The sequence below is a fragment of the Chaetodon trifascialis genome, chromosome 16, assembly GCF_039877785.1.
Source record: "Chaetodon trifascialis isolate fChaTrf1 chromosome 16, fChaTrf1.hap1, whole genome shotgun sequence".
NCBI classification, from domain to species: domain Eukaryota; kingdom Metazoa; phylum Chordata; class Actinopteri; order Chaetodontiformes; family Chaetodontidae; genus Chaetodon; species Chaetodon trifascialis.
In genome coordinates this window covers 11,449,432-11,470,872 of record NC_092071.1, presented here as the reverse complement: position 1 = coordinate 11,470,872, position 21,441 = coordinate 11,449,432, and the positions used below count along the sequence as shown (strand labels likewise).

Genomic DNA, 21,441 nt, shown 5'->3' with positions numbered 1-21,441 from the left:
CTCCGCCCTCCCCCGACAACACCTCATCAATACCATGGCAACCCTTAATCGATCTGTCTCTGGAGAGGGCTGCTGGGGGAGGAGAAATTGGAAAAGACAGGGAAATAGGAGCGAGGTGGATGAGGTTGTGAAGGGCTGAGGGGATGGATGATGGCCTTGCTGTGGACCACTGATCAGTGACTAGGGGTTGTTGATGGCAGTTGCACTGCAGCCTGAGCAGAGGGGAGATTGACGAGAAGGGATGAGGGTGTATAGACTTAGCAAGTAGCCACCAGCAGCTGCCAAGCAGCTGGTACACCTCGCTAACCCTGCAGTGAGCAGGGATGGCAGAGGAGAAGGTTTAACCTCATAAAGCCGCCTTAAATGTCCACAGTTCAGTTTTAATACGTCCACACTGAGTAAACTAAAGCCAGTGATGGGAAGCTGGGCCAATCAGCAAACCACAGGGAGCAGTTAAGATGATGACAAGTAGCACTGTAAGTGGAATTTGTACAAAGCACTCCCAACTCTCAACTCCTCAATTAATCTCATTAACAGGTACTTAAAGACAACCTGGCATTGAAGCTCTAAAAGGAAGCAAGAATCTGCAACTGCACGGTGTTTTTATCCCCTCGCTTTTTCAGAAGCCAATTTCAACGGGTAACTCAGGCAAAATTCTACAGTAAACAGCGTCTCATCGTGTGTTTTCAGTCTGAAAGCCCAAGGCAGTCAGGTGTAAGAGCGGTTCATGTTGATGGTTAAGCAAAGAAGAAAACGTATTAAACAAACTCTTCTCCAATCAAGTGCACGCTGACAATAACCACAAGCAACGTTTATTATAGTTGGCAGCATGCATTAAGAAAGGTTCCTGGGCTTGTTGTGAGAGGGGAGAGAAAGTTAGAGATGGGAGGAATAAAAAACAAATGAGCCCTTGAGCAAGGCATGGAGCAGCTTGGCGGTGAGCAATAAAAGATGGTGGTTACATATAAAAAAAGTGTGAGTCTATGGCAGGGTGAGCTGAGAGGGATTCACCTGCAGAAAAACAATAACCGATTCACGGCCTATTTAATGAGCGTTTCACCTTCACAGCTGGTTAGGCAGTCTGTTTTTTCATCATGGTACTCAAACAAAAATAACAAAGGCAAACCTCTGTCGCATTAATAACGTTGATTACAAGAGAAAAAAAAAATTAAACGTTAGCTAAATTGCCCTTGTCTTGACATACGCTCGCAAATCAATCCAAACATAGATAAACACACGCACCCATCCTCTATTATTCTGGTCTATTAGCACAACCATCCTATTAAATGACACCCAGACTGATGACACACAAACAGACTCGTGCTGTATAATTAATCGAGGACAAAATAAATTTAGCTTCCGTTGCTATTAATTGCAGAATAGTAGCATATCGGAAAACATCACTGTTTTGGTGGTGAATGCTCAATGTGAAATACTGAGTCTCTTTTGATTTACACATACACACATACACACAGTTATAAAGACACAACATCTTAAATTCAGACAGGTTTCCAGAACTAATGCTGCTGCTTTTAACTCAACTGTAAAATATGGCATTGTGTTATCTGAGAAAAAGCTGAATAGGTACATCCAAAAACTAGCTCTGATTACTAACTGGTTGCATCTGATACTTTGGTGCCATCAGAGCCACAAATGGGGGTTGGATTGAAGCTCCTTCTCTCACTGGAGTGGATTAACTTCTTTGTATTGCAGCATAAGTGATTTTTCAATGATATGTCAATATCCAGACCATGATGCCAGCCGCTATAAAAATAAGACTTTAAGCCATAAAGCAACACATAATAGTGATGATGTTATCATCTTTTCCATTTTTGCGAGTGTTTGTTGTTGTCCAGCACCTGCAAACACACCAATAGGTGTGCATATGTCCTTTAAACGTGGGATGAGTCACTCTGGAGAAAGATTGTTCTCTCATCCTTCACAATGCGTTTACACGTTAGCATGCCAGATTTACCCGCTCCTCTGGCTCCCCTCCATCTCCCCTCCCCTTCCCGTTGTCCTGTGCACGAGCACGAACGCCACCTGTTGCTGATTGGTTGGAATAGTGCTGTTTCCCATCTACAGAGCCAACGCGCACACAGAAAACAGACAGCTAGCGGATCGTGAGCAGATAATTTCGCTGAATTTCAAATTCAGCAAATATCAACAATCTTTCTCCGGAGTGACTCACCCCACCTTCAAGCAAAAAAACAGCACTGTCTTAACACTAACAACGTCCACTGATACACACACACGCCAACACAATCTGAAACTCTGTTCACTTCCCTCAGAGTTCTGACTTACCCAGACGCCGTTGTCGCCCCTCAGCATACTGAAGAGCAGCTTCAGCTCCTTGACTGTGATGCTGTAACTGGCCATGACTCCCAGCATGTCCACCAGGAGGTCTGGGAGAACACAGAGAGAGGAAGAATGAGAGTGCAAGAGAGCAAGTGTGTGTTCTGTGTGTGTGAGTCAGCATTTTGAAAGGTCCTCTACTGACACTTCTCTGATAAGATATGGTCGGGTCATTAGAGAGCAACTCAAGTGAGTTGCATCCAAGTCTTCAGAGCTACTCCACTGTTTGCAAAATACACACAGCCTTGAAACGCGAGTAGCGAAAAAATCTACCTTCCAGCATCTTGTGAAACAACACAAATGTAAAATTAAATTTATAAAAATAAACATTTCGTGGCACAGGCCAGTGACTGTGTCCCCCTGCTTCATGTCTTTATGCTAAGCTAACCTAATCACCTGCTGGTTCTAGCTTCATATCTTCAGCACACAGACATTAACAGTGATATCAATCTTCTCATCGCTTGGCAAGAAGGCAAATAAGTGTATTTTCCAAAATGTCACACTAGTCCTTCAATTTGTTCACATTCACAGGCAATAACAGCCTGTTCGCAACCTCACTCTTCCTGCAAATGAACTCATTTTATGTCATAAAATTGACAAAAACAAGGCTTTAAAAATATTTCCCTCCGCATTAGAAGTACATTGTGTTAAAAGACATCTGTTTGGTCAAAATGACCTTCCTGCCTCATTGACTTTCACATCACAGCCACAACAGATCAGTGAGGATATGGTAGAGGTACAGCACAGCCCTCTCAGAGTGAGGCAATTTGCTTACAAAGGCTCCTCTTTCCCATTAGGCCTGCTAGATATGAATAGAGTCTTCCCACAATATTTCATTAGCCAGGGCCCAGAGATAGGGAATAAAGCAGGAGGTTAGCTCACCGAGGTGCCTGGTACGAGAGGAAAACGCAATAGACAATGTCCTAGATTCAAAACCCCTAAGCTCTGTTTTTGGCACGATCAATCCATGTAGGTCATTTTAAATAGTTTGTAAAAAGTGTTGGAATCATGGTTCAGAAAGAGTGTCTGTGAGAATTGGCATTCAATTGATTTAAGCAGCGTGTGCTCTGCCGCGGTGAGCTGTAATAAGTCATAGTAGTTCTAAAGCGCATTATCCTGCGGCGGTAGGTAGGACAGAGAGGACACTGGGGGAGGGAAGGAGAGGACACGCACTCCGAGGCATCATTAAGGGGAAGTCAAGGTCAGTATGATCATGTAAAGAGACAGCCGTGTATGTGTTGTTTTGTAATCGAGCCCTCCGTACAAATCACAGCACACTCAGAAACATACTGAGGTCATTACTCCGCTTCTGCTGCACCAGCGGGTTGTTATGGATGTCTGCCTGCAGGGCGAGCACGCACGCAGACATGAAATAGAAATAGAAAAGGTGAGCGACGGGCATCTTCAACTATCGTCCGGTTCTGATCTGAAGAAAACACAGCGTGAAGGACAAATAGTCCAAAGTAAACATTATATTGGAGGTGCCACAAGAGTTCAGTGTGATGTACAATATCAACCGCAAACACAATGGAAAAGCCCAAAGCTTTCTCCACCATCTTACAGCGAAGTTAAAGAAATCACACGCTGCAGAAGGAACAGACACCATTATTTCTCCAGGATTCAGTCTCAAGACATGTTTTCAGCCTGGCATGCGGCTTCACTCCTTCCTTTCTATGGTATTAGAATTGTTTTTTCCACCTACACATGCAACCCACTGCCGAATGTCGGGAGCTCTGAGCGATTTTGAAAGGCACTTGTGGGAAAGTCACTACCTAGGCCAAGGATGGTGCAGTTAAGTGGGAAAAGCTAAATAACACAACACCACGCAATCTTCGCTACACCTTTGTACTCACTTTAAGGCAGGATGAGTGGGACTTTCCTGAAAAAAACATGAACAGACTCGAAAATAATCCCTCTCAATCATCACTTACGACCCACTTGAAGTATGTGGCGGAGTATCTGCAGAGACCCTGCTCTCTGCCTGAGTTTTCTTATTTTCTAATTGTTTCTACTGTGGAAAGTGCAAATTTAACCTCATATTTTACATGTGATCATCGTATGACCCCTCCCTACTTTACCCTGTCATGATGCCTCCAGTGTCTTTATCACTGCATGCTCGTTAGCGCACACGCACCTGCGATCATGTCGTCCACAGTGCTCATCTTTAGCAGCACCTGCTGGATGAGGCCGACCTCGGTGCTGGTCTGCAGGTTGCGCACGCTCTTTCGGAGGATGGCGGTGAACATGCTCCAGATCTCGGCCTGGCACGTCACCTCGCAGTGGGACAGCAGCTCCACCATGCAGCCGATGCTCTCCGCCTCCTGGATGATGAAGTTCATCTCCAGGTCAAACTCACCGCCCACCAGCTGGAGGAGGGTGAGGGAGGAGGAGGAGAGGGATGACAGGAAGGGGAGGCATGGTTTGGGAGGCAGGAGAGGGCAGGGGGCAATGTTAAGGAAGGTGAAGAGTGGAAGTGTTAGGATGGGGAAAAGGATGGAGGGAGGGGTGTAAGAGTGATGAATCAAGTGAGAGGAGAGAGAGAACAAAAAGAGAGAATGATTTAGTGAAACATTTAACCTTTTGTCTGTAGGAGAGGTAAGCCTGGCTTCTGATGGATGCTGATTGTGGTTAGGAAAGCATTTCTTCTGCCGGGGGCTGCACATACTGCAACAAATAAATGTCCTTCATCTGTGCGCACACGCATGCATGCACGCACACACGCATGCACGCACACACACACTGCCATCTCCTTCTCTGCTGTGTCTCTAATGTGAGGAGCGCAGAACTCTCCTCTGTGAACTACAACCGCTCTCGAAATACAGCAGGCATAAAAAATGCCCCCCTCCCCGGCCTCAGATACACACAAAACTATGCAAGCACACACAGACGCACGCACAGACACTGATTACTACACATTTCAGTTCCCGTCCTCTCAGATAGCATTAGTCAGAGGACACCATACTTTAAAAATCGAGTGCAAATGTTCTCTCTTAATGGCTGGTGCACTGTAATTACTTGTGATAGCACAGTCTTTATATCACTGTGACTGCCTCTCTCTCTCTCACACACACACACACACACACACACACACACACACACACACTCACTCACGCACCACATGAGCAAAAGCATACCCACGCAGTTCATCCTCAGCATACTACACTATCCAGGAAATGGTAGCCATGGCAACCAACAAGCTAAGGGAGCGCCGCTGAGGTAATTAAAACAGATGGAACAGAAACACGCAATAAGTTATGTGAAGGTAGCAGACGAAAGATTGAAGACGGACATGAAAACACAGAATATGATCAGCAGGGCTGTGATGAGGTCTCTGCACAGGCAGAGAGACACTGACAATAATGGATAAGTCGAGCACAGCCAGTATGTTTCACAATGAGGTGGAAAGGAGAGGCTGGTCCACTCAGTGGTGGGTTTGTGAATTTTTAGCAAAGGGGATGGTGGCCTGTGCAGGTGGTTGAGACTAAACTTCACCTCCAGTTATGTAACTGTAGCAGGTGAGGGCGGTGCAGGTTAATGTCTCCCCTAAAATATTCTGTTGCAGAGGTGGAGGTGTGTTTTCAGCAGCACAGACGCTACTGAATGATTGTAGAAATGTAGCAGGAATATTACAGGAATACTACAGGCAGCATTGTGTCTGTATGATCCTCCAACTTTTCCGCGACGGCACGTTGCTACTTGCTACACCATGAACCTGACGGATTGTTATCATTTCACTGCTTCCTTCATCAGCGACTGAGGACAGTGGTTAGTGAACATCTGGAGGGACATCAGGCCATATTTCAAGGTAAAACAACATATTTAATAACCTGTTAGAGAAAGTTTCTAGACACATAACTAACAATGATTACATTCATTTCAGGAAGTTTAGAAAATCAAAGCGAGACTATGAGACTTTTAAATTAAGAAACAACACATCCTTCATATGAGAAAAGTTGAAATTATACACAATTAAAAAGACACTGAGGGGTTTTGCTGCTACAACCTCTCTCATTCTGGTGTGACTAGTAGTTTTTAGTGGCTAATGTAAACTAATGTAGCAAACTTTAGCTAAATATGTGTCTGATTAGCATAAATGCACATTTCCATCATTCATGGTTTTCCATTGTTTGAAGTTTGGCTGGAGCTCCTTGTCATCTCATTGCACTTTCTTCTGCAATGGTTTAATGGCACTCAGTTGGAGAATTAGCCCCATCAGTCATTTATCTCAACGCAAATACCTCCTTTATATTCACACTACAGTGGTGGATGGAATGGCACATGGATCTTGCATCTTCTTTAGCACATTTTATTAAAATTCGGTTAAAAATTGCGCAACATGTGGACAGACACCTGACTCTAGTCTTTCAAAGAAGTCCAGATGTTTGGATTTAACTGAAAACTGACCCCGACCCCAATGAGTGCTGGAGAACCAAAACAAAGAAGACCAAGGGCAGAGGATGGTCTAATGTATAATACATAAAATGACATAAAATGCAACATTACCTGCAGCAATCATTGGCAACAGCAGGGTTCATTACAAGCTGGCCCATCAAGAGACTTGGTCTCAGCCCCTGTGAGACCTTTAAGATTAAGGGTTAGACCTTGTGAGCCATGGCTCCTTTTTTACTTTATCTTTCACTAATGTCACCCTGTGATTGATCAGGTTTTAAACCTGGGGCTCTGTCACAATATCCATGTACATCTACCTGCTTTCATTCCTCCCCTCTCTTCCGACGGACTAACTGCCTCACATTTCTCTCTTTCATTCTGTCCCTTTCTCTTTCCCCTCTCTCTCTCAGTGAAGTGAATTGATCCAGTGCACTCTGCGAAAGGCACTAGCACAGATTAGAGAGGACCCCTGAACAAGGCATGGAATAAAAGGAGGAAGAATTAATTCATCCCACATTGAATTTTCCCTTCTCCTCCGAGGTTCTCAATTAAAGAGCTCGCTGGGGACCATTGCGTCCTACAACATCTATATAACCTGCCTGTCTGAACATGCTTGGTACACAACGGAGCGGAAGCTTAGGGGGAGACAGCACAGAAAGTCTTTGTAAAAACTTGCAGACACAAGGCAGCTTGAGCGCGGAAACACACGGCCCCTCAGGGCATACCTCCACATGTATAGCACGGACGCAATCTCACAATGCTCGCGCTTCCCACCCGTGCACAGAACATCACAGCAAGATGAGAGGGGTGATGCAAACGACAGCAACAAATTGAGTCTTGTGACCAACAATACAGAGCAGAAGGAGGGTGAGCGGTGGAGATGCAGGGAGGGAAAAATACAAGGAAGTGCCCAGATAATTATTATCTATCCTCCAGCAGAAGCAACATCTGAAAGGGTGACTAAAACCTAGGTGACACTGCCAAGAGGCGCCTGGACAGAGGAGAACATCAGGTGGCATGAGACAAAGATGACAGTCAGACAGAGAGGGACGGAAAAAAGAAAATATTCTTCAGGATGGAAAAATGAGTGTCAGATATGCTTTCTCCATTTCATGTGGCTCCTATAAAAATGCCAGACGCCGGAGCGTTAATTTGCTCGAGTGGGGTTTTTAATTGATGTATAAATAAACATGCTGCCTCGATGGCAATAAGGTTGATCGCGAGCAGCCGAAGCACACTTGAGCGCACTCAAGCATCATCGTCACCGCCACCGTGCACACGGACAAAAGAGGACTAATTAGTTTTATGAGTGAACACGCTTCCCTTGCATAAACACTTGTAACCCGCGATCTCTCCCCTCATCCCACCCTGTGTGTCCACGATGTCGGTTCCCACCCCTCGTCTTTGCATCAGAAACCTACTGGGGAAGCTCTCACAAAGGGACGAGTTATCGCATCAGTGAGCACGCACAAGAGGTCTTTACTACCCCGACCCTGGTGGTTGAAGGATGAAGACACAAAATAGGGGCCGACACTGTGCCACATGCCTCAGGATAAAGGGGCTTGGCAGTGCCACCCCCTCTGTCCTCTGAGGCAATGTGAGCACTGACCTCGCTGTCTTCTTGGCTCCCAGTTAAGGACGTTTGTTTTGGCAGCATTATGACAATGATTGCTCCCCAAGTGTACTGGTCATGTTCCATTCATAAAAATAAAACTAAAAAAGGGGCAAGGAAAACCGGCGGGTGAGTCAAACAACCTGCTCTCCGACAGGTGATAAGGAAGGAAGTGACAACCTCTTTCTCATCATCACTGTTCCAGGCGGTTTTATGAACGTCTGGCAGGTCGACACTTGAGGCTGGGTTGTGCTTTGAGCCAATGCATATGAATGTGCCTGCATGCTATATGTCTGCTGTATATAGAATATGTGCTCACACTGGAAATACAAATACATTCAAGGCTGCACAATATAGAAATACAATACGCTTCCTGTGCTATGATGAGAGAGAGAAAACTGTATCTTTTGCGTCAGAGCATTGAGTATGTTATGTTAACCCTTAAACACTTTCAGGAACAGTCTGAAATGTAAGAATGTCAGTGCACTTATCACTCATGACTAATCTCCTCATACTCTGGAGCATTTATTGGTTTTAGTGTCTCTCTGTGTGCAAGACTTACATGTTACCCCTTCCTCCATTTTCCCACATTTCTAATTCTGTGTAGCTTTGCAGTGCTGCTCATTCAGAGCCTGAAGGAAGCTGGCACTCAGCTTGGCATCACTCTGGCTGTGTCAGGGAGGTGGGTGTTTTGGGGGGGGGGGGGGTCAATGCCAGGACCGTCTTCACACCACAAAGAGCTTATATGAACAGGCACCTCGACCAGCCGAAACCAGCTCTCATAAGAGGGCGGTAAAACAAACACTCCCTCTGTCTGCTTTAACCCTTTCTCATCAGCCACATGGCTCCTCAACAGTCCTGAGATGCTCCAAAGGCAACAGGCCACCGATGTTCAGGTGTAAACAATGAAACACTCATGAGAGTCGTCTCAAATGTGGTTAAACCTTCAATAATTGGCCTTTTTTGGCCACCTGGGGGCAGTAGAAACAAGCTGTAAACACAACATTGACATATTATCTGATGATGAACTAGTTCGCAAACATGCATATTTACACATCCAGCAGATGCGGAGCAACACTATCTTTCATCTGAGCTGCAGGGGGGAGCTGCAGATTCAAGTGCTCATTCCCTGCAGGTTCATCAACACGAATAGGGCTGGGCGATATGGCTGAAAACTCTATTGCAATATTAGTGTTTTATATCGGTCAATATCGATAATTATTGATATTTTTATGACCTATTTAAAATAAGGACCAGGAGAAAAATACATTCAATTTAAACATTTTTATTTTAAATTGAACCTTCCTCTGATTATAATCCCCTCAGCTATCAAGGCAGAAAGGAAAGGAAATGTCAACACAACCATGGAAAACACTCAAATAATAAATGTAAAAAAAAGTGTAAAAATGTAAACAGAGAGAAACCTGAGAACTTTTTTTCTGTAGGTTTAGTGCAGGAAGTTCACGAGCTGATTCACCTTCTGCTGAATAAAATGTTTTCAGATATATGGAAACATAGCACAAACTGAGGTGGACTTGACATCTGTAACATACAAACAAACAAACATGATAGACAGTACAGTAACACTGAACTATGAAACCAGCCTAGACATATGAACAACTTTAGTCACTCTTCTTACTCTAAACATACATGAACTATTCAATTATATTTTTATTGCAAGTGTGTTTAAGAAAAAAAAAAAGCACGTGTAAGAGATGTTTATAACCTGGCTTCTCCTCAGTGCTCAGTGAAGCATGTCTTTAGCTATATGATATGCCGCTGCCTCCGTTACGTCTTCGTGCCTTTTAGATGATTTGTCATCAGGCACTGAAGCAGATACCTCTGCATGGTGGTCAGCTGCTTGTGTGGTGGTGCTGCGGTTGGCGGATGTTGGTGAATACGGCTGCGCTCCAAAGAGTGAGCGTGGCTAAGGAGGTTAAATAAGTTTGTGGTCTTACCGGTCTTGGTGGGGACGAAAGTCTTGCATAAGTTACAGACCACATTGGTCTAACTACGGTCCGACTTATAAAATCCAAAAAACTCCATACTGGCGAGCTGACTTTCCCTGTTCTATCGACAGTTTCTTCGCTCGCTGCAGGACTCACTTTCTATTTCTCATCTCACTCCTCGTGAAGCATCAAACACGAGACAACGAGATGTCACAACCGAAATTGCTAATGTTACATGATTGGTGTGTTAGCATGTCTCTCTCACTGATTAGTGATTACTCCCTACGTTGCTCGGTTACCTGAGAGCGAGTGCCTTTGTTCATGCAACCAACCTCGCTTCGCAACTTCAGGTTTCTTCCGACAAAGAAAAAAAAATTATCGAGTAAGTTTTTTTTTGAACGCATTTTTTATTGATATTGATGACGTGTCTATCGCGAGACATATTGCTATCGTTTTATCGCCCAGCCCTACACACGAACACTCTGACTTTCTCTGTGCGTCGCTCTGCTTGAGCATATGTTTTTGACAGTGATTATATGTAAGAACACAAGAGATTGTTTTTCAAAAAAAAAAACGCTTTTGAACATTTGAACAAAAAAGCATGGCTGACATTTTCCTGGTGAGGACTGTGTTCGCTAACCTGCATGGCTGAAAAAGTAGAGCAATTCAGTGGCACTGTTAGAGTTCCCCTGGGTCTTTCCATGCTAAAAATACAGCCATGCAGGCATTATATTCTTACAAATACTCATGTTTAGTTTGCACCAGAAAGGGGGTGCTCACCGGGTAACTTCTGAAGTTACATAAACATCTTGAACCTAAAAAGTGAAGTCATGACAGTGAGTGACAGCGAGGCTGCGCGCTCAATACCAGGACCCTCAAACTGAAGCATTCACTCATTTCATCATTTTTATGAGTACATTTTTCTTGCTGTTAAATTGTAAAATATCTTCGATAAAAAGGCCTATTTCTCACCCTGAAACACAGACGCTCTCTGCACACTCCATTACTTTTATCTTATTTATGTGCTTTTATTTTTATTGCCTTTTATTTATGTTGATAATTCACACCTCGCTGGCCTTAGCCTTTAAACTCCACTCTGTCAGTGGTACTCTGAAAGGTGCTGCGTTCATTAAAACCATGATTACTTCACTGAAAATGATATCTCACAGACCCACCGCAGCCCATTTTGCAGCGCTGTGATGGCACATCAAACGAGCCATTACGCTGGCTGATTACTATGACTGACTGTTGAATATTGGATGACGCTCAAGGCCGAAGCTTGCGAAAAGAGGCACCTGTTGCTCATTACGGCTGTCAGAGATGACAGGTCAGCGAGGAGAGTGGACAGTCAATAGCCACCTCCTCTGCCTCTGCACATTCAATTGAGCCTTTGGAGCTGGCATCATCAATATGCAACTTCAAAGCCCCTGGGAGTGCGCTGGAGAGGTGCGGGCATGTGTATGTGTTTGTTTGGTGTGTGCGCTTGTGTGCATGTGAGCGTGCGTGTGGCTCATTACTCATTTGTGTCCCCCGAGTGAGCCACAGCCATTCAGTCCCTTTGTGCGCTGAGCGAGTGAGGAGACGAGAGGCCCATCTAGACATGAGATCATAGATTATACACTTAACGCTTCGCCAAGAGGCTCGACGGAGCGCAGGAGAGCAAAATTGTAGGAGAGAGAGGGAAAAAAACAGGGAGCGAGAGGGGGACACGAACGGGAGGAAAGCAAACAAGAGAGTGAGCGGCGTGAAGCACGAGGGGGGCAGGAGGAAGCAGATTGGGCCGAGGAGAAAAGCATGATGGCGAAAGCGTGAGTGTTTGAGAGAGCGAGCGGCAGAGATGGAGCGAAACAGAAAATGAGGGCGGCTGAGTTCTATTGTGCTTTCTTATCAGGACGGCAGAGCGATTTTATTGCCCTCAGCCTTACAATGTGCAGCGGAGGGTTTAGTGTTTCGATGATGACCATAGCAAATCTCTAAAAAGATATGGATTACACTGGGGCTAAACTGGCCACTAAACACTCAATAATCCACATTCTGGTTTCTGCATGACCTGGTTTTTTGTAAACAGCATTGATAAGAGCAGCAGTTAATTTTATCACTGGCTCAGACCCAGATTCGGGATAAACTTCTGATTATCTTGGTTTTTCAAAGCTTTGGGGATCTATGTGGGCTCGATGGCTTTAACGGCAAGGGTGACGGGAATATTTAGAGCAAATCAAAAACACTGGCAACAGCTCGCACAGTGATTAATCTATTTGTTGATCCACAGAAGATTTTAATAAGCAAATAATGGTTTAGGTTGATGCAAAAACTGCCAAATATCTGCTGGTGCAGCTTCTTTAAATTGAGGATTTGAGTGAGGACTACTTTTGATTGCGTCACATGATGCTAATCTGAATATCTTCAGCTTTTAGACGAACAAACAAGCATTTTGAATATGTCATTTTGAGCTTTACAGCCTCTCAAATTTGAGGATATTTGCTTTCCTTTGTTCCATATTGCTAATTGAATATGTTACATAGTAGGAAGAGTTGGAAATGAGGAGCTTTAATGGAAAATGGTAGCGTATGTGTCTCCATTTCTGCCTCTGTGACTGTGATCAACAATGACACGTTGACTGACTGCAGCCTCCAGACACAGAGGAAGGAGGGGAAGGGGGGGGCGTCCCCCAGACTGCATTTCCCATGGGCCTTTGTACCAGTATCTCCACAGATGGCAGATGGGACGAGACGCAGCCCCCACTCATGAAACCCTGATTCAGAGCATCATGATCACACACACACACACACACACACACACAGGTACGAGTCAGCGAAATGTGTGTGTGTGTGGAATATCTAAGAGCTGTTATACATGAAGTGAAGGGCTTTCACGTTAGACTTTACAGGGAGAGAGAAGTCAGAAATCAGAGCAGAGCAGCTTTAAGAAATACGCGGAGGAAAAACAAGGTTTCAACACACACTGCAAAAATACACCAGTGATTACGTAAATCCACACTGGGGATATAAGGGTGGTTCAGGCCGGCAAGCTAGGCAGGTTTGTGCGTGTGTGTGTGTTGTTGTGGTGTGGCCTAATAATATGTAATATCCAAAGTTCATGAGGAATGTTTGACAGCAAATGCATCTCACCGCCATAAAAACTGCAAAAGGACAGAGAGTAGCATTTCCAGCTTATGCAGCATTATGGAGGATCCATACTGCATGCTACCTTACATTATTGAGAGGTGATGAATCAATTGGGGTAAATTCTAAATACTATTCCTGAATAGGGCAGCAACTAATGATCATTTTCATTATCGATTAATCTGCCGATTATAAAATGACAGAACGTTGGGAAAAATGCTTCTCCCAGAGCCGAGAGTGACGTCTTCAAACTGCTTCTTTCGTCCAACCAACAGCTGCAGCTCTATTTCTGAACAATGTTCAAATGTCAAAGGGATAAAGGAATCTGGATTTTATGTCGTAACGTGGGTGAATGTGTAATCTCATTACACTGTCAAACATGTATCTCAGTCTGTCCTATGAACTAGTTGATGATGTGGAGACACAACATTAATATACAGCGACAATGGCACATGTCGAATCTGCCAGACACACTGCAAAACAACAGCAATGAAGGCGATCCCTTAAGGCAGGAAAATCTCCTCACTGACATGGAAGTAATTTGATTTAGCAAAATCCGGCAATAAGGTTTGCAGGAAGTCTGTTATTACTACAGTGACTGGTATTTGCAAATGAACAGAACGACTAGGTGACGCATAATGCACCAAATTCCTTGTTTGTGTTTATGAGCAATGTAGCTGTGGGGTTCTGACAACGCCATTGGTTTAGACTGAAACATCTAAACAATTATTTGATGAATCAGCGTGAAATGTAGCACTGTCATTCATGGTCCCCAGGGGATGAATCCTGCAAACTTTGGTGATCCCCTGATTAACAATCCCATCAACCGATCAGCATACGTTAGCATGCTAACACCCCCGAACACCACAAACAAAAAATGGTAAAAACATCAGTATGTTTGCATGATCATTGTGAACATGTTATCATTTCAAAGCAAGTACAGCCTCACAGAGGTGCTAGTATGTCGCCCTTTCTCTCTCTCGTACTCTTATTTTCTAATTAAGTGCCTACAAATGTTGTGGTTTTTATTTTGAGAAAAGAATAATTACAATACCTTTCGGGCCGTGTGTATCGCAGCCCTGGGTTGCATTATGTCGATGTGTCAGAAAGCACTAATCGATCATGGGAAACTGACAGATCTTCATCCAACCACTCTCAATGATTGGACTGAGACTGATGTGTCAGTGCCTCCTTCCATCTTCCACCCACATAACCCTGGTGACTTTTATTAACCGCCATCAGAGGACAAAAGCTACCTCGAGAGGTTCAAACAGCCAACAGAAAGAACAATCCGCACAAGGTTCAAGTTGTACTTTTTATACACACACTGTATTTTCCCACCAGCACAGTGCAGATGGCAGTTCATTACCAGCCGATACGTCAGCCACATACAGCAGCAACCACACTTCCTCCTTTGACATCAACACTGTTTTCATCACTCTCACTCCTCTCTCACACATGCAGTAAGCCACCCAATCACAGAGCCAATACGGAGAAAATGGGAGAAAATAAGATGGGCTAAAGATTTGGTTTCGAGTGCTTATCCACTGTACTCCTGGATCAAGATTTGCATTTTTCACATACAGTTTTGTTTGTTTTGTTCCCTGAAGTGCAAGTTTTGTATTGAACATACAGTAAGTACCAGCACCTTTGGTGTAAAGTAAATCCAAAGCCATAGAGTGCATGAATTTGTGTGTTTGGGATTAATACATAGTGAACAAACATGTGAAGAATCACACTTTTTTTTTTTAGCTCTTCGGGGAAGCTGACAAACTACATGGGAATGGCTTTGCACATTGCATGGCATTGGTGAGAAATTCTAAATTGAACATTTGATACAGAACAGAGCCAGATGATGTGCTAAAAATACATTTATGTATGAGCCACAATGCATCGAATGAAAAATGAGCTATGCGGGCCTGCACCATTTCATGGCTTAATTTGGCATGTGGCTACAGTCATGTATGCATAAACATTTTGGTCCGAGGGGCAAAGAAGGCTCGTTCCCAATCAGTTAGATCCCGTCAGGGGCGTTGCGCAGGGAAGGTGACAAATTCCAATCAAGCCACTGCTACCTCGAATTTAGCAAATAAGTGTACGCTTTACAGTTCCATTAGATTAAAACACAGACGTTTGTGTTCTCAGTGCCAAGAGCTGTACCCTGGGCACATTTTCCACAAAAATAACCACGAATGTGCCTCTGTACATACATCAAAGAGAAGCAAAGCTATTGAGCGTTCCCATGTATTGGCTTGTTAGCTTCTATTAACGCTGCCAGAAAGCAAAGAGGCAGAGCTGCATAAAAGAGGAGTGAGAGAGGGCGAGATAAGACAGTAATACCTGCTGAGATCTGTCTTTATGAAAGCCTCTACAAAGTCTCCAGTTCACTGCAGACCAGTTCAGTGTGCCTTTTCCCGCCTCCAACATCTGACTCAAAGCTCGTCGAGTGCTCGCTTGAAACATACTGCATCCACACATGCAGACAAATGCGCACCAACACTCGCACACACTTGACAAATTCAGCCAAAACACACACATTCAGCATTCAAAGGGCAACAGCCTTTTAAACAATTCATAGCAAACAGTCTTGTAGGTTAGTCATTCGCACATACACTCTCACTCAGTTCGTCACTAACGCGCTCGTACAGCTGCAGCAGCGATTCACATGAATGACAGCATGAGTCCACACAGAGAGCGAGAAGAGTGGAGATGGAGGAAGAGAACTGGAGGGATACAGAATCTTCCCAAAATAATCCAATAATAATGAGGCGCCATTTCATTAGCATATGCAGCTTGTTATAAAAAAAAAAAAAGTCAAATTTTTCAAAAGTCTCTTAACTGGAGTGGGAAGCGAAGGAGCTTTAAAAAGAGCAGAGAAGAAGAAAAAAGCTGCAAAGAGGGAGAGATCAAGAGGGGAGAGCGAGACGGGGGCAAGAGAGCGTGGTCAGACGTCACGAACGGGGCCGAGAGGAAATGCGCAGCAACAGTAATGGTGTGAATGTTTGCTTGGGACAGATAAGGAGAGCACACAGACAAATACAGCAGAGTCTTTTCAGCACAACGGACAGCTCCCGCTCTCTCTCTCTGCTGACAGACACACTGACGGAGAGAGGCTGCAAATCCTTCACCGCGGCAGCAAAATTCATTGACAAACAGCTGAAGCTGCATCTGCACTAATTGTTGTATTAATGCCGTCTGTATTTTTCAAAGACTGAAAGTCCCTGACAGCGAAGTACGAAGCTGCGAGAGCTCCGGTGTTCGCAGCACAACAGAACCACGCTGTTCTGGGCCGATATTCTCCGAGAAAATCCAGGTCAGAGGCGCAAGCACGCAAACACTACAGGGATTGAGGATCGCAGCCAAGTGATCACAACTCTGACTTCATCCAACTGCAGTTTAAAATGTCTGCCACCTGATTGGCCAAAGAGGCTTAGTAACGGATCTAGCAATAAGCCTTGTCACATGCTATTGGGCAACAAATAAAACATTTTTTTCCCTTCTTGTCTTGCAGAACACCACATGTGATACTCTCAAACACCCATGTTATTACACACGCCGTTTGTAGATTCACGTAGCTTTCACAATGACCAACAGCATCGAAAGAGCAGCATAAAAATACACATTTTACGGTGATTTTAATTTGTATCATATACTGCAGTTGCAATGTAGTCAGACATATCAAAGAGAGCAATAAATAATTATGCTACAAAATGCACAAACAAATATGACCATGTTTGGCCAGGTAGTTACATTTTCTTCCTCCACCAAGAAACTGATCTGAACAGATTTCTTTTATCCTTGAAGGACAGACAGGAGAAGCACCAATGAGCAATTACTAGCCGTTACTGGTGAGCATGTGGAATTTCAGCCCATAAAAAGCCATTTATTTACATTTTTTAGCCATGACAGGGTTTGAATTAAAATTCTATGTATATTCCCCGCAAAAGAAATAATTTACCATATCAATTTAATGACAAAGTATGTGCTTGAGACTAACGGCATTGGAGAATCGAGCCTGCTGGCTAAAATAATAATCCACCGCACTTTCTCATGAATAAATTTCCATTCGTCTTTGTAGGAACACAATACCAATTCAAGGCATCAAGACATTCAAGATATAGTTTTTTCAATTGAGTTTTTGTGTCATCATCAAGTGACATCCAGTGTTAGTTGAATCCTTCCCGGGAAAAGAAGACAATCGGAAGAAAAGCAGAGGGCTAATAGGAATAAATACACAAAGCATCAGCAGCGACGGCCTCAGTGCTCGATCAGATAACACAAAGGTCAACCTACATGTACTGAAAATCAAAGCAAACCCTTTCCAGTCACACGGTTACATGTATGTATGAAAAAATACTCCTGAATCACGCATGTCAACACAATATCTTGCAGATGGTGACTTTGAGATCACTTAATGTTAATGTTCATACACTAAAAGCACAGAGAGCCTTGGCCTTGCTGCTCTGAGGTATGTGTTAAGACCTCAAGACGTTTGGTTTAATGCAAAAGGACCAAAGGTGACTTCTCTCAGCGGGGGACAAAGAGGTCTAGAGGAGAGCAAGAGAAAGAAAACATATAAAGTGTCAAGGCAGAGAGTGAGAGAAGAATAAGAAAGACAGAAGACCAAGAGGCAGGGAGAAGACTAGCATGGAGGAGAAGTGGCGCCACTGAAAGGACAGCATGAAACAAACAAGACATGCTACTGAATTCTACCAGACACAGACAGCGCACAGAGAAGTTGAATGGTGAAGTGTAGGAGGGGGTGTGATGGTGTTGTCTTCGAGGGTTTTTTTTTTTTCTCCTACTTGGAAAAATCTGATTCTGTCCAGGACAAGAGGCAGCGCAATCTTCCTCTCAAGACAGGCAGTAAGGAGGGCAACCTTGTGTGTTATGTCATGGGCGCCTCGGAAAGGGAGGACTCAAGGCTCTGGGATTGGGTACTTTAACGATGCCTCGTCTCCTGACTCGACTCAAATGGGCTCGTTTCTGAGAAGCTGACAGGAAGTGAAGTCCTGCAGGGCATCCTGCATGCTGCTTACATCTCACTGGGCTTATCGGAGATGAAAATAGAGACGAGATACGTGTCACTGTGAACTCTTTCTTCTTCGTGTGCACCTATAAGGATCACAAGGCTGATCAGAGCAACAACATCGTAGTGTATTAAATGTCTGGTGCATCAAGACTGTGTTAATGGATAAAATGTTTTATATTTGTCATGAATGACAACTACCTTTTCACTGAATGCATCTGAGTGTGTGTGTGTGTGTGTGTGTGTGTGTGTGTGTGTGTGTGTGTGTGTGTGTGTGTGTGTGTGTGTGTGCCTGTGAGATGAGGCAGGTGTAGACTAGCTGATGCTTAGTTCAAAGGTCAGCAGATAAGCCCTGCAGACCTGAATCAGGCCAGGCTGGTGGCAATTCACAATCGCTAATCTGTTTGTTTGGTTTGGTAGAGTGCATGTGCCGCAGCAGATAGGATGTGTGCATGCATGTGTCTAAGTACTCGCACGTTCACGCACACACACACACGCAAACTGTGCACGCGTTCACCATCCGCTGAAACAATGGAGAGTACTGTTCCATTGAGCCACAGCTGATGGAGGATAAGAGAGTCTCAGTAATCCATCATCATAAGACAGAGTCGGGAATGGCACACGCACGCGCTCACACGCACACACACACACAATCTATGGTTGGAAGGGTTGGTGGAGCATGACGTAGTGTATGTTGTTGTGCAAAAAGACCACACACACTGTACACACAAGATAATCATAAGTCAAGTTAGACAACCAGATAATGTAATTCTGAGCAGAGGAAACACACAGGGAGCCAGAATGCTGAACTTGCCTCTCAACATATTATAAGTTTAAACACTCAGGGGGAAAAAATTTGAATGAAAGTTTGGTCCAAAGACTCAGCACCAGCTGTTTCTCTGTCCAGGAGTTTCTACAGGCCTGTCAGTGCCTCAGCTTCGCTTCAGACTCGTCCTCCACGCTGGACAGCGGTGAAGATGAGCTGTTTGAAGCTCATGTAGTTTGAAGTAGAGCAGACACAGCAGTAACAGTGCAGCAGTTGTCAGGAGCGCCTGCTTTGGAAATAAAAACCTTGAAAGCGAAGCATCTGAAGTTTGCATTTGCAGTGATCAACTACGATTCCAACCTTCTGCATGTTTTGACCGATGCTCCATTTTTACATAAACCATATTCTTCACATCAGCTCCTTCTGTTTTTACACTGAGAAATTTGCCTTATTTGCATGGCCTCGGGGGATGTACTGCATTAATACTGTAGCTCACAGCTTCCACTACGATGGAATAATTTACAAACAGTGCCATCATCCTGGAGGATATTTTCATGGATACTAATGGATCACTAACAGACATGAGTAAGCTTACTTTCAAACTTAGCTGCAACTGCAACGAAGGATAAAACTATGAATGAAGTTAAGTTCAAATGCTTCACATCTGCAACAAATCTATTATTCATAAGGTAGATGAGTGACTTAAAAGCAGACTACAGATCACAAGATGTTTCATTTTCATCGGCTATCAGAGACCAGCTCCAGCTGCCATCTAATTGCATTTAAATTCATATAAAACTTCCAAATAACACAAATTACAACAATAGCATTATATTAAAATACACAAACACACACGTTAAGTGCAGAATATTCTCAAAATACTTGGGCAGGCTGCTCAGATGAGGATGTCAAATGTCAAATTCACTCTCAAAATAAAAAAAAACCAATTTCCTATAAAAAGGTCATATCAACACAAAATCCATTCTCAAATATCACAGCCCACTGCTAGCATGTGCTCACAGCCTTGAGAGCTCACACTCTTCCTCGAGAAGGCCAAACAGTTGGAAAAGGAAATAAACACTTGGTTTCAAAAGGATTAGATTTAAAAAAAAAAAAAAACATCCAGTGCTTTTGCAAAGTCTAAAATAATATCGGGCGGAGGAGAAATAACTCTGGGGATGGGGTAGGCGGGCCAGTGAGTCAATTCTGAAAAACAAATACAGACAGTTCATAAATCATAAATATTAAGTTTGGAGACCAAAAAAAGAAAATCTCAGTGCAAATCCAGTCCCAAAGGCAAGCGACACAATGTCTGATTTAGTTCATTGTGCAACTGAGAATGAACTAAAATTTCCACGACCTTTGGGGTAACATGAACAAACTCAAAGCACGACCTTTTGGATCCATACATTAGCTTGATTATAAGAGTCTGTGCTTCTCTGCATTCAAAGCTGATAATTTTCCAGGAACCAGAGCCTGAATGCAGCAGGGGGCAGGGTGAGGGTCGAGCAGTGCGATGGAGGGAGCGGGTGGGTGATACTGAGTCACCACTGCCAGGTCTTGGCTGCAAAACCTCTCCCTCCACCTCCATCTACCAGCGTTATACCGAGTGTGAAAGCGCTCGCAGGAGGGGTGGAGCAAGGCCTGGCACGATGCTACGGAGCATCAATCCTGCATGGTAGTGCAATGATACCAGCACAGAAAACTTCAAACGAAGGGTCAAACCAATATCTGCTTTGTGTTGCTCACAATCAATACTTATGACCAAATACCTGCAAAACTGATGACACACAATCAACCTCAGCTACACTTACAGCTCGGCCAATTAGCAAACACTAGCATGCTTACAAGCTAAACTAAGATGAGGAACATTGCAAACAGTATACCTGCTTTGCATTAGCATTCTAGCACTGTCATTGTGAGCGTGTTAGCATTGTATTTCAAAGCACTGCTGTGCCAAAGTAGAGCTTCACCAGGCTCTGCTAGCATGACTGTAGACTCTTAGCCTCGTTGATATTCAAACAGCGCTGCTTTCTTCCCTTGCATGACGCAATTAAGTGCTTTACTGGCTGCCACCAGCACTGCTCTGCATGCTGTGGTGGATCTGGAGTGTTTCTCTAATGCTGTGTTGGTGACATTTTCCTTACTTAGCATGAGATGCAGGAACGGTGACTTGTGGGCACGCTTGTTTTTTCCTGCCTCTGGTACGTAGTTATCTC

General features: G+C 44.0%; 1 protein-coding gene across 11 annotated transcripts in view; it reads right to left on the bottom strand.

Annotated features, from left to right (window-relative positions):
- Positions 1–21,441, bottom strand: part of nbeaa (neurobeachin a) — a 90,883-nt gene that overhangs the window by 57,692 nt on the left and 11,750 nt on the right. For all 11 annotated transcript variants that reach the window (XM_070982255.1, XM_070982256.1, XM_070982259.1 and 8 more), the window contains exons 2-3: positions 4,490–4,721; positions 2,305–2,405 (exon numbers count right to left, since the gene is read on the bottom strand). In XM_070982255.1, the coding sequence (XP_070838356.1) occupies positions 2,305–2,405; positions 4,490–4,721 (333 nt within the window). The remainder of the gene's footprint in view (positions 1–2,304; positions 2,406–4,489; positions 4,722–21,441) is intronic.